Genomic DNA, 14,497 nt, shown 5'->3' with positions numbered 1-14,497 from the left:
AACAATGGTACCCAAAGAATGTTGATTAATAGACATCAACTTGAAGGGATGTTGCTAGCACTGCCTGCCAATGGGCTCTGGCCTTGAATCCATCTGAACAATAATTGTATCAAAGATGTGAGTAATGGCATAGAATCATGTTTATGGTGCCTGCAGAGAGCAAAATGCTGTGGGCAGTAGCTGACACATTGAATCAAGATTTTAAACCATCACCACTGATTGGAAATGAAAGAGCAAAGCAAGCAAGATTCAATTTAACAGAGACAATGGGAGAGTCTTGTGAAATTTAAGTTCCAAATACCAACTGCACACACAGAATAGAGAAAACCTCATGTTAAAAACTGCCACTATGAAGGAAGGGAGTTTGTTGGGCCACAAGAGCAAAAAGGCACCAACAGTGTCATGCAATGGTTAAAACAACAAAGACTACCTTAGTCCCAGGGGGACATTCATATAAAGAAAGGAATGGGTCCATTCATGTTCTGTACCTGTGGCAGAGGGCAACCAGAGTGGGAGGGGACTGGAAACTTGGCATTGAATGAAATGAAATTGTTTTACCTGAGATGAAGAAAGCTTACAAGGGACCATAACAGTAACCTTCAGACACTCAAAAGGTATTCTGTAAAAGAGGTTGTACACAAATTCCATGTGGGCACAGACACCAGAACAAGGACTATAAAAGGCTAGCATTACAAAAAGACAGATTTACTCTTAAGGTAGATAAGGACTTTTCAAGAATGGGCTCTATTCAACAATAAAATTAGAGCAAGGGTAGCCCATTCCCACTCCCAGAGATCTCAGAGGGCATGGAAACCGGATAAGCTGTGATTCGGGACATCTTTAAAAAGCTGCTCACTCGGGTGAGAAGTTGGATTGGATGGGTACGAAAGTCTTTCCCAACTATAAGACCCCCAAGTGTCTATGACTCTTGTTAAATTAACGTTGTTCTCACTGATTTCACTTTGAAAGGCTTAAGCACTTAATAATGAAGTAATTTTTTAACATGTGGACTCCCACGTCCTCAGATCACTATTTCAGTACAGCCATACCTTCTCATGTCCATCAGTGGATTAAGAGATGGGCATTCATGTCAGAACCAAACATCTACCATACCTGTCTTAGTTATTCACAAAGATGAACCAGACATCATCCCTGCCCTCTGGGCTTACTCTCCAGTGGGAAAGCTCTCCAAAACCTTATTTCAACAATTTTCAACCCTAGAATGAGATTTTTACGTTCATAAACCATTCTTGCCTCATTTTTATTTCCATTGAATCCACAATGCAATTCATGAAGAATTCCTGATGCAAAAAGAACTTTCAGGAATTTTTGTGATCAGTAGTTTGTTCCAGGCATACTATTATCATATGACTTTTTTAAAATAGAATGACTCACAAAATCTTGTGTTCCACAATTTTTAATAGAGTAAAAAGAAATTAAACTGAACTGTCAAAATAAAATTCCAACTATGTTTACAATTGTCCCTGACCCTAAAATTTCAAAGTATCATATGAAGTCAGTGAATCCTCAAGGCTCTCAGGCTAACAAAGGACAATAGGAGAGATTTTATATGTTATTGCCTTTCAAAAGTAATGCTCATTAAAGGTAGACCAGAAGCTCTGAAACAGAAGATGTTTCTGAGAGCTTCTGTGGACTGTGCACCACTGTCCTGATGGAATCCTGTAGAAAAGGCCTCCACACACAAGAAGAAAGAAATCTTTATTGTTACCATCTTAGCAATATCAGTCCAACAGAATCTCAAGGATTTTTCCTAGGTAAAGTAGTGTAGTAGTTTTGATTTAAAAGCTCAATCTAGTACAACAAGAAAAGTCTAGAAAGAAATGTGTTGCTGTTACTGGTTATAAGGAAATTACAACCATGAATTATTAACCTTTGAAAGATTGCTTTCTTCTCAGTTTGTTCTGCGATGGGTTTAAAGCAGCTTTCAATGGAGCTGTTAGGATCTCATAATGCCTCACAGAAACTCGCCGAGCAGGGTTAGGAAGAAAAGGAACTTAACAACAGTTACTAGAACATCCAAGAAAACACATTAACAAGATTGCAAAAAGGTTTTACAAGTGGCAGAATGAACTGAGTGGGAACAAAAAGCGCAATCATCCTTCCCAAACCAGAATGAGCCCATGATTAGTGTCGCCACACCAACCTGAAATGATCAATTTACCCAGTGTGTTATTTTCTAGCTTCCTTTGGGGCTTAGCAGTTTCTGTATCTGGTCTGGCTGAAATTATGATTCTCAGATGGGGAGTCTGGATCTCCAGGGGCCGTCACTGACCCATTCCACAGGGAAATAAACAGCACTCTCAAAGGCTGGCCAACAGAACACTGAGAAATTAAGGGAGTGTGTCTCCATCATTGTAGATTTCACTTCCTTCTGTGCCCCTTCTCACTCTTGAAGCAATGAAGAGCTCCTCCCACGCCAAGAGAGAGATTCAAACTGTGACTCCACTAAACTGTTGTAACAGTTATTTCCAGACCTACCACAGAGGCCAGGGATGTGGCTAATATAATAATCCTGGGGCAAATAGTTTAAGTAAAAAGATTGAGAAATGTCACTTCTACCCTACTCCCAACCCTATTTGGGAGTATTTGCCCTCATTTTAAAGATTAAACAGATTGTCTTGGTTTGGGCTCCTTCAGAAATAGACCCTATGAATGCAAGTAGAAATTTGAGTGCAAGTAGCTTATGTGGGCGGCAACTCTAGGAAATGCCATGGGTGAGTGAGGAAGTGAAACGGAGAAAGGAAGGCAGCAAAGACAGGGTGCATTATCAAATAAGCCAACATTGCAGGCAACTAGAGCTCAATCCTACAAGAGAATGCTGAGAAGTGGTGTCGAGCATGCAGCAGAGTTCGCCCATATAAGGAGTAATGAAACTGGAGTAGTCACCCACTAACTCCTTGTCCATTACTGGCTGACTGCTACTTCAGGGCCATTAACTTGCTGACACTTCTTGGCTTTTTCTATGTGCAAGGCCAATCATGGTCCATTAGCCAGTGAAAAACAAAAGCACCAAGCAGAGTCATAGGAGTTTGCAGTAAGTAGCCTTCAACATTAGAGGTAAGAGCTAAAGAAATAAAGTCAGTGCATCAAGGACGTCTGCTGTACAGAAGGACAAAAGCTAACATAAAGGTGAGCACAAAGTTATAGAAAAGTTGTAGATGGGGGAGATTGTGGATAATAAATCAGGTTTCAGTTCACAGAGAAGATGATGTGTCAGCTGAGTACCAAAGAATGAAGAGAAATTATCCAGTGAAAACATTCCAGAAAGAGTAGTATGTATGTGCATAGGCATAAAGAATGCAAAAGCCTAGAAAGTCACAGAATATCAAGGAGTTAGGTATGACTGGTGCATGGAACCAGTCTAAAGTGGAAGGTGGAGAAGGCTGAGAGGGGCAATGGGTGGTATTGCAAGAGATGAAGCTTACCAAGTGGACAGGAGCATATCATGAAGGGCCTTGATTTCAATATACAGTAGAACCTCTATAAGTTGACCATCTAATGGACTATAACAAACTGGTCACTATATATAGGTGGTCAACATAAGGAACTACGCCTACTATACTGATGCATACATGTGGTGCATGCCTGGTCTATGAGAATTAGGTCAACTTAAGGAGGTGTTCAATGTAGGGAGGTAGCCAACTATGGAGGGTCTACTGTAGTAATCCCCTGGAATTATGTGACAACACATGGCAGAAAATGGCAATGATTGGAAATATAGCTTCTGGACTCAGACCTGGATCCTAATTCTGGACCCCACCACTGTCTAGCTATTGCTACCTGGAATAAATTGATAATCCTCGGTAAAATGGGAAACTATAGTACCTCTCTTATAGAGTTATGATGAAGATTAAATAAGGTAATGCATATAAAGCTCTGAGCACAGGGCCTGGCAAATAGCAGAACTCAATAAATGTTGGCTAAAATATAAAATCAATCCACTTGATAAATGAAACAAGTGTTGCTACAGTACAACAGGGAAATTATGGTCTGTTCAATAAGTAGAAATGGAGCAACTGTGTATCCATATGGAAAAATTTAATATTGACCCCTACCTTACACCATTTCAAGTATCAATTCCATATGAATCACAGATCTAAAAACATCTAAAAGACAATATCAAAACAAAATATTTCTAGAACATTAGAGATATCTTCATGACTTTTAGGTTGATAAAGAATTTAAGAACAAATAGAAGAGAAAACACACACACACAAATACTAGCTATAAAAAAAGGATTAGTCAGGTGGCGCCTGTGGCTCAAAGGGGTAGGGCGCTGGCCCCATATGCCGGAGGTGGTGGGTTCAAACCCAGCCCTGGCCAAAAACTGCAAAAAAAAAGAAGGTTTAGTCGAGGGTAATTGGTGGGACCACACTTACGTTGCATCTTATGAGGGTACATGTGAAATTTACTAAATGTAGAATATAAATATCTTAACACAATAACTAAGAAAATGACATGAAGGCTATGTTAACCAGTTTGATGAAAATATTTCAAATTGTATATAAAACCAGCACATTTTACCCCATGATTGAATTAATGTACACAGCTATGACACAGCTATGATTTAATTTAATAAAGGCTTTTAATAAACTGGACTACATAAAAATAAGAATTTCTATAAGTGGGACTTTACCTAACAAAGGCAATCAGTATAACATGGTTCTCTGTACCCTCAATGAATCCTCAACAATAAAAAAAAAACATTAAAAAAAAGATAATATTATCCAAAGATAATACTAAGAGCATGAAAAGGCAAGCCACACAGTGAGAGGGTATTCATAATACCTATAGCTAATGAATGACTCATACCCACAATATATAAATTCCTACACAACAATAAGAAAAGGTACAGAGCACCTTATTAAAAATTAGCAGAGGTTCTGAACAGATAATCCATAAAAGAGAACACCCAAATGGTTAAAAATGTATAAAAAGGTGTTCAATCTCATAAGTCATCAGATAATTGGAAAAGAAAATCACCAGGAGATTTCATTACACATGCACCAAAGTAGCTACAATTAAAAACAGTATTAGTGTTGGTGGGGATATGGAGCAACTATTTCATATACTTCTGAGAGTATAAATTAGTACAACCAGTTTAGAAAACTGTTAAGTGGAATCTGCTAAAGCCAAACATTCATCCTCTTTGATCCAGCAACTTGACTTTTAGATACATACCAAACAGCTGAGTATACATAAGCTCATCAAAAGACATGTGAAAAAAAAAATATTCATGGCAATAGCCTTAGAATGGAAACAACCTAAATGTCCATCATCAGGAGAAGGGATCAAGAAATTGTGGTATACACACATGATGGAATTTTATTTAGCAAAGAGAATGAACAATCTACTGTATATGAAACACTGAAGTATCTTATAAATATAATGTTGAATGAATAATGCTAGACACTTAAAAGTATACATATGATTCCACTTATATAAAGTTCAAAACCAGGAAAACCTAATTGATAGCGGTAAAATTCAGGGTTATGGTGACCTTTGGGGACAGGAATAGTGACTAGTAGAGGACTTGAAGAGCCGGTGTTTCAGGTACAGTAATTTTATTTCTTCATCTGGGTGGTACTTATATGAGTTGTTCCCTTTGTGAAAATTAGCCAAGCTGAACACTTCTGATGTGTGTGCTTTTCTGTGGGAATGTTAAACTTTAATATAAAATGTACTTAAAAACTCAGTAACTACATATAATTGACAACATTCAAAATGCTAACAACATTAAAATGTCTAAGAATGAATACCTTGGCATTGAGACCCATGAAGTAATTCTAAAGTCTCAGGTTTTAGTAACTGAAAAACTGGACTTACTTCAAGTTTATGACCATAAATCTCATAAGGCTCTCAACACAGCCAGATAATCCCATTCTACTTCCTTGCTGCAGCCACGTTCCCTCCCTGAGACAACGTATTAATACCTTCCCTTTTCTCCTCACATTGCCAACACTCTCTCACTTGATTAACCTCACCACATACTTCCCAGAGAAAAATCAATGTAACTATAGAAGAACACCCCATCTTACCTCTGTCTGCCCACCTGCCCCTCTGCCTACATCCTCTGACTTTTCTCCAGGTCCCAGGGAAGAAATGATGCTCTCATCTCATCCCCTCTCAGCTTCTCAAGGACTTCCACAATGACCCTGTTCTCTCCCCCAGAATCATCAATTGCCTCCTACCCCTGGAATCCAAACATGCCTAAACTATCAATACCTTTTAAGAACATTTTCCCTGATACTGTACTACCCTTCAGCCACTGTTCCATCTCTCTACTCTCCTGCAGAGCAAAACTCCTGATGACTTGTCTGTAGCTGCTATTTCCTCTTCCGCCCCTCCTGTTCTTTCTCCAACCCCTCTGATTTGGAATTCATCTGCACCTCTCAAGTCCACTCATTAATTACAGGTGACCAAATTCAATGTTCTCTTCTCAATGCTCATCTTACTCTCAGGAGCATTTGACCAAGTTGACTTCTCCCCCATTCTCGAAACATCTTGTCCTGTTTTCCATCATACCACGCTGTCCTGATTTTCCTCCCAGCTTTTCAGTTATCATTTCTCAGTCTTCTTCCTCCCCCTCTGAAACTTTCCAAGTTGGACTGCCCTAAGCTAGGTCCTTCCCCCTTCTCTGTACTCTCATCACTGTTCCTATTTCCAAGGCTTCATATATCACCTCCACCCTTAGGTCTCACATGTACATCTCCAGCCTGGACTTCTGAGCTCTCAATTCACACATCAAAGTGTGTAAGAAGACACATCAGGGGCAGCGCCTGTGGCACCGGCCCCATATACTAAGGGTGATGGGAACCTGGCCCTGGCCAAACTGCAACAAAAAAAATAGCCAGGTATTGTGGCAGGTGCCTGTAGTCCCGGCTACTTGGGAGGCTGAGGCAAGAGAATCACCTAAGCCCAAGAGCTGGAGGTTGCTGTGAGCTGTGTGTGACGCCATGGCCCTCGCCAAAGTGAGACTCTGTCTCTTTAAAAATAAAAAAAGAAGAAGAAGACACATCAGGCATCTCAAACTTAACATGGCTCAAATAGAAAATGATTGATTCCAGTCCCTCCACAATAAAATATCCACTCTCCACAAGCTTCCTCCATTTCTATAAATGGTATTGCCTTCTGAAAGTTATTTAAGCCCCCAAACTAGGAATCATCCTTAATTATTTTTTCTCTTGCCCTATACCCAATCTGTAAGTCCTGTCAATTCTATTTTCAAAATGAATTCAGAATCTGACTACTTCTCACTATCTCCCTAGTCCTAGCCACCATCACCAGTCACACCAGTCTAACTGGTCTACCAGCCCCCCAGACTTGCCTCCAGAGAGCACCTTGTGAAAATGTATGTCAGATTATGTTGCCCTGCAAAAGCCCCCCAACATGTCTCAGGGTAACAGGAAGCAGCTGCCGGAGGATAAAACAGCAAGCAGACAGCATAGGAAATGGTGATCTGCGTGAGGGGGAATACAGGAGGTGTTGAGGTACCCAGACACCATCAAAGTGGGAGAAAAAAGAACAAGGTTGACTTGTAGGCTTCTTCTAACCTTTGAAACTCCCCTAGGTCTCAGCAATACTAAAGGGAGATACATAATGTAGGTGGTGTCACTGGTGCCCCACCCCAGGCCCCTCTGCTCCCCTCCCCCAGAGAATTCCTGAAGACATTCCTTCCTCTGCACACCACGGGCATTTGCATCCTTCTACCTGGCCCTGGGAACATGCTGGGGCCACACATGGGGCAGGCCCCAGAAGCTAGAGTTCATGCTCCAGGTGCTACCTTCCACCACGAAGGGGGTAGAAGCTGGTGTGCAAATACTCCACCTTCCTTACTCCTCCGTGGAATACATTGGAGGTGTGTACTCAGAGGGTGGCCAGCTGGGTTGAACTCCAGTTTCCCACAGTGGTAACCAGCTCACACGTGTATCAGCTTTCCTCCCTTCCCGGACTCACTTCCCCACTCCCTCCTGTGCTTCCAGGGATCCCCTCCCAAATAATGTTCTTGCATCAAAAATCCTGATCTCAGCGTCTTCATTCTAGGAAACCCACACCAAGACACATAGCATTGTGTTTTTTCTCTCAAAGGTGATACCTTTCATGACAAACAAGAACAATGCCATCCTAAATTTAAATGGGCAAGAGAAAAGTGAGATCTGGACACAGCGTGGAAATAGCATTTTAGAAAAATACTAGATTTAAGTCTATCCCTTGGTATGATATGTGTTAGCCCCATCTTTATTCACTATAACTATGTATAAACACAGTATATGTTCATCAACTACATGCATACACTCAAGATCCTCTCTGACCTCCATTTACTGTTAGTGTGTACTCCAAACAGTTATTAGGAAAAGGACTTGAAAGGTCTGTGATAAATTCTAAATACGTAACCGTCTACTTCTGCCTCTAAAGAAAAGAGAGAAGGATACTTTCTGGTTTTGCACCAAGTTTCACTTGTGTGAAATCTAAGTTAAGGAGAGGCGTGGGTGTGTGTCATCTCTCTCTCTCTCTCTCTCTCTCTCTCTCACACACACACACACACACACACACACACACACACACACACACACACGGGAAACGTATGCACCACACCGCATGCACCGCTCAACAGTCTGAAAAACTTCCCTCCAGTTCGTTTGAAGTGAAATCACCACTCCCCCCAGCTTCGCTCCCCAGATATCAGCGCTGTTGAAAGTGAAGGGCCTGTCCCCGCTGTGTGGTTTAGGGTAAAAAGGAGGAAGGATTAAAGCGCTCATTTCAAGTCCCAGAAGTAAAATACGACTTGGCCTAAGGCAATCCTAATTCTTTCCAGAACTCATTCTCAGAATTGCCCTTTTAAACAACCAGTCATTAACCCAACTCCGGGTCTTTTAGAGCTGCGAAAACCGATCGCGCACATCATTTATTCATTACGCTTATTATTATTGTTATTGCAGAAAAGCAGCGAATTCCCGGGGCGGAGTTCAAAGGTGTTTTTCTTTGAGGGTGGGGACGCGCCGGCTGGCAGGGACCGCTAGGAGGCTGGGCTGGGTTGTGCGGCAGAGGTGCCCGGAAATCCCCAGGGAAGGATGCCGTGAAAGCGCCTCCGCCCCGCTCGCTCCCTGGCCACTGCGCACCGGCGCAGCTGCTGCAGCAACCGAGGAAGCTTCTTACGTAAGTCAGAGCCGCTGACATCACCATCGCCGCGAGCGTTGCAGCGGACTAGGCACCAAAGGACTGGCGCGCCAGCCCAGCGCCCCTGTCTACCCCCCGGGTCGTTCCTAAATGATTCCACAGTTGCTAGATTCCGGCGACCTTGCGCAAGGGGACGGCCCTGCGTGCCCCTGGAAAGGAAGATGACACCGAAAGACTAGTGGGAGCCCTGGGGTGTCGCAAGAGTAAAGTCAGTGGATAGTAAAGATGCCCAGGGATCTCCCAGACCTCCTTCTTCGCCTCTCCCCACAGCCTGCCTGGCTGGACTAGTTCATACCTAAGTCCACACGCCTGTAGATTTGGGCGACAATGCACCGAGCGGGGGCAGCCTGTGAGACCCCCGGAGGGGAGATGGCACAGAGCCATTTAGTAGGAACCCTGGGCTGCTCAGGGCAGAAAAGATGCCCAGGAGTCTAGTCCATCTCCCAAGTGTCCCAGACATGGGCCCCTCCCCACCTATACTGCTTATTCCCTGAGGCCCCTCCAGACCACAGGGGTTTTCAGCGGAGCGCAGCGGTGTTCTCTCCAGGAGTCGAGCGGCGCCACGCTACATCGCACACCAGCTCAAGGCACAAGTTCGGGGCTCAGAGCAGCCCTAAGGTCACAGAGAGAGTGACAAAACCTCCGTGGTGCTGCAGCAGCCCTGAAAGGACCCCCTACCCCTCTAACTCCACACTTGAGCACACTTAGGGTGAGCTATAGGGCTCAGTGCAGGGCTGCTGGAAACCATAGGAGTTGCAACACCTCCCACCCAAAGGACCTGAAAGGTGAGCCCAGGAGGTGAAGGACAGACCCTCTCCGCCTCCTGCGCTCCCTTTCTGCTCCCTCTCAGCTCACGCTGTCTGCGAGTTCAGAGGCCGCCCTTTTAACTTTCCACCCTCCACGTCTGCATTACTGAATGGGGTCTTGCCTAGCCACTCGGTCCCAGGAGGAATGGGATGGGCCCCAGGGCAAGGGAGGGGTGGAAAGGCGAGAGTAAGGTGCAAGCCGCAACCGGCGCGGTGCCGCGGGGCTGGAATTGCAGCGGCCGGGGAGGGCGCGAGGGTGCGGCGCTGGAGCCGGGCGGACAGACGGCGCGGGTACTCACGCACTGCCTCTTGCTTGGGGTCCAGCGTGCCGAGGACGCGCTGCACGCCGCCGAGCTTGCCCTGCAGCGCCCAGACGCGGCGGTGGGTGAGCTGGATGTCGCTCTCGAGCTCCTGGAAAAGGCTGCACGCGTGCCGGGCCACGTCCGAGAGCTGCCGGAGGACGCGGGCCAGCGCGGCGTTGCTGACCGCACACAGGTCCAGCATGAGCAGCACGGCCGCGGCCGCTGCCGAGGATGTCTCGCCAGTGCCAGGCGCCGCCTCCGGGACCCCTGCCGCGCTCTCCTCGCCTGCCGCTGGTGCCTCTCCGTGCGGCAGCTGAGCCAGGTCGGCCGGCGCGGGCAACGGCGGCGGCAGTGGCAGCCCGAGAGGTGCGGGGGGCGCGCGGGCTGGCTCTTCTGGCCCCGGTACCTCGGCCTCGTCGGGCCGGCCGGGTGGCTGTAGGGGCGGCGGCGGCGGCTCAATGCTGCCTCCGCTCGGGTCCACAGCTGGGCCGGGCGCCGGGCGCCGCTGTCGGCACAGCCACTGCGGCTCCACGATCCGCTTGGCGAAAGGCATCCCGCGCAGCCGGGCCGCGACTTTCTGGTCTCCTCCGAGCGCCCCTGGTGAACCCGAGACCCGGCGCGCCCACCTGAGCAGGGAGGAGGCAGGAATGGGGCAAAGGCGCGATCGGGCAGTCAGAATACGCAGGGGGTTCCTCTGTTCACCTGGCCTCCTCCTCTTCCCCGCCCTCTCCCTAGCAAATCAGTCCTGCCGGGCCTCCTCTGGGTGCATCGTTCCCTGGAGAGGATGACAAGCACTGGGCACAGAAATCCTGGGGTGCGCCTGGACTGTCCTCACTTGCTTCCAACAGGGGTCGACTGGCTCAGCTCCATCGTTCCTGCGCTTGCCGCCGCCACCCCGGCCACTGCCGTTGCCGCCGCCTATATAAATGGGCGTGTGTGTGTGTGTGTGTGTGTGTGTATGGGTGGGTGGGTGTGAGTGTGTGCGCGCGCCTCAGTTTGAAAGTGCCCCGGCGCAGGCCTCTCCCCGCGCGCCCCTCGGCCGCTCCGGGGAGCGATTGCGCCTGGGATCTCTCTCCCTCTCTGGGCGGGGAGGAGGTTTCGGAGAGGCGCTCTGAAAACCCGGAGAGAGGAATCCGCCTCCAGCCACCGCGCAGGAGGCCGCGCGGGGGCGGCGGGGCGGACGCAGGGCGGGGGAGACCAGGGCGAGGGGGCCGCAGCGCCCTGTGCGGCCACTGGGAGTCAGTGGTGGCCTCGCGGCGCCGGGCGCGTTCTGGCGCTAAGATACTTCCTCACGTCCAAGGACTTAGCATTGAGACTGTCAGCATGGTGGTGGTGGTGGTGGGGGGAGGAGTCCTCAAGTTGGGAGTAGGGGTGTGGGTAGCGAGCGCGAAGAGACGAGGGTGGGGTATTAGGGATGCAGCAGGTTTGGCGTGTTAGAGCAAGTTTTTCGCCGAATTCCAGTTTTGTGCAAGTCCTTTGGGTTCTTAGAGGGAGAAAACCGGGCTGCTCTTTGGAGGGCCCCGGGCTCTTGACAGTGCCGTGAGACCGCCGGGAAGGGTCACTGGGTGTGGGTGGATCCCCTCAGGGCCAGAGTGGCCAGAATGCTATTCACCCTCCTTCCCAGGCATCACGTGGCCGCCTGCGCTGGCACAGTCTTTCTAGGATATCATGAATGAGACCCAAACCACCAATGAGCAAAACTCCCAGAAAACTGCTTACAAAATTCATTGCAGGTTAGGTAAGATAACATCAGATTACTTCCTTGTCACTCCACTGTGCTGACCTTAAGCGGAGTTTTGAAAGTTCTCCATCGGAGAGATGATGATTCACAAGAGAATGGAAAGTTTTCCCCTTCAGTTGACTGAAAGGTATAATTTCTTAAAAGGCATGCATTTTCTATTGCAGCAGTCTACAAACTGGATGCTGTCAGCCTAAGACCCAAAAAGAGTTTGAGAAATGTTAATAAAACACATGCTTTCGTCCCTCCAGAAAGTATACTGTAAAAATATTTTTTATTTTAAAGCCACAAGCCAGATCTTGGGAATGCAGCCTTCATTTCATGTTTCTGAAGAGAACATGGAAAAAATATGTTTTATGGCAACAATAAAGTCTTCCAGACCTGCAGTGGTGTCTCCTCGCCTCTCTCACTGCCTTTAGTGCTAGACCCAGCCAGGCCCAACCGTCAGCACTTTGGACTGGCCCACACTTTGGTTATAAAGTTTTCAACAGACTTTTGTCATAGCCTACCTAAAAAAATAACATTTTGGCATGGAAATGTCCTTGTTCATAAAGATCCAGATTGTAGCTTTGTGGGGGGGGGATAAAAGATCATGATGTCTGCAAGGTGCACATAAATGATTCAGTAACAAGAAGAATTATTATTATGACAATAATAATAATAACATGTATGTATGTATGTATAAAGAGAGAACAAAGAAAATAAGGCAAAATGTTTAAAATAGAGTCTCAGTAAAGGCCATATTGTGGTTCATAGCCCATTTCTTGCAACTTCCACTTTAGTTTTGTTTCCAAATAAAAATGAAAAAAATATTTTGAACAGGGTCTTTTAAGAGTTCTTTAGCTCACAAGTCTGAAAAGCTTGAAGTTGGCTATTTTAAAATTTAGCTTGATTTTTGAATATGTTCAAAATTCTGAACATGAGTTCTGCTAGGCAGGCATGCCAAAAACTCCTCCCAGAACACAAGGAAGCAGAACAATGGGGGCTATTAAAGGTGTCCAGTTAGTAAGCCCTGTGGCCACAGTCTGCTGCATTCCCTCTCACCCAGCGCTGTCCTATCAATATACTATTGAAGGGCACCAGGGGAGCAGGCCCAGGGGAAAAGTTGACTTGGGCCATCAATGAGTGGTATGTGGCTCTCACTCCTACAGGGAGTTTCAGACTTAGTGGTGAGTTCCTTCCTGAGAGAGGTGATCTGAAGGGGAGGGCAAAGGGCCAGCAGAGGGAGGCGCCCAGGGAGTAATTAAGTTCAAGAACAGTCTGGCTACCTTGGTATCTGCCCCAAAGTGGTCAGCACAGACTCAAGTCACAATTTCAAAATGATTCAAAGCACAGTTCAAGGATGCAAAAGGGCGTGCTCTCTTTGTAATCTCTTGAACTTCTTTTTGTGTGCTAATAAAGCCATCAGCTTAAAAATAAAGAGCTTTGATTTTGTCTTTGATCTCCTCCTTTCTCACTGTCCCTTCCCCTTCCTTTGGTCCCCAGTGACTTTTCCAAGGGCACTTTTAGTTTTTTATCCAGGGGTCTTTGAAAGACAGATTTCTTCAAAGTTTCCCCAAATAAAACTAATACAAATGATCATCTTCATTGATATGGTAGGTTGATGTCTTCTCAGTCCTCTGCATCTTTAGAAAACTGATTGTTAAACATTAGTAACACCATCTAAGTAAAAACGCTAATAGCTTTGAGAGGGCAGCTTCAGCACAGCCTGTTGGCCCTACCCTAACCCTTCCCTGCCCACCCCCATGGGACAGACAGACAGACAGACACACACACACACACACACACGCGTGCGCGCGCACACGTACATTTTTTCTTTTGGTTTCTACTTTATAGAACTAAAATCCTGAAATCAAAAAAAGAGCATCAAGCACATATAATCCTGATTGGCTATATGAGTAGTCTTAATGCTGATGAGTTTTCAACACACCCAGGAGCTCTGTGTCTCTCTTATTCAAATTCTGGATTGCACCATTTTACCCTGAGTTTTCTCACAGAAAGTTCTGAAGTCAAAGTTGCTATCTGAAGCCAGACTGTTATACCAGGTCTGTCTGTTGATCTCTCCTAATCACAGTCCCCCACCACCCATGTACACTTATTCACTTACCCTGTACTTGTAGCCAAAATGGAAGGGAAAGGTAGCATTTTAAAATGACCCTGTTGCTTAATTCCCAGTAGTTTTTTGTGCGGTTCAAAGGCTAGGCCAGCACAATTTCCTCATAAACTCAAATGTCAGGTCAGTATAAACCTCATGGCATTGTAAAATGAATGAAATATCCTGTCTGTGTCACCACGCCCCACAGTTACCTCCTGCCTGCTCCAGCCCTTCTGCTTTGCTGAACTCTAAGATTGGCACTCAGAGTACCATAAGACACCTCTGTCCTCAGCTTGGCTGTCCTCAGGCCTCCACAGAACCAAAGTCAAGTTTCCTCTAGAATCTCATAAGCCGCACA

General features: G+C 46.1%; 1 protein-coding gene across 2 annotated transcripts in view; it reads right to left on the bottom strand.

The window, feature by feature from the left end:
- NHS (NHS actin remodeling regulator) overlaps nt 1-11,108 on the bottom strand; it is a 367,311-nt gene extending 356,203 nt beyond the window's left edge. For both annotated transcript variants that reach the window (XM_053580869.1, XM_053580868.1), the window contains exon 1: nt 10,304-11,108. In XM_053580869.1, the coding sequence (XP_053436844.1) occupies nt 10,304-10,859 (556 nt within the window). In that variant the 5' untranslated portion in view covers nt 10,860-11,108. The remainder of the gene's footprint in view (nt 1-10,303) is intronic.
- Nucleotides 11,109-14,497: the final 3,389 nt, after the last annotated feature.

This window comes from Nycticebus coucang, chromosome X, assembly GCF_027406575.1.
Source record: "Nycticebus coucang isolate mNycCou1 chromosome X, mNycCou1.pri, whole genome shotgun sequence".
In the NCBI taxonomy this organism is placed as follows: Eukaryota; Metazoa; Chordata; class Mammalia; order Primates; family Lorisidae; genus Nycticebus; species Nycticebus coucang.
This window is presented reverse-complemented; position numbering and strand designations above follow the sequence as displayed.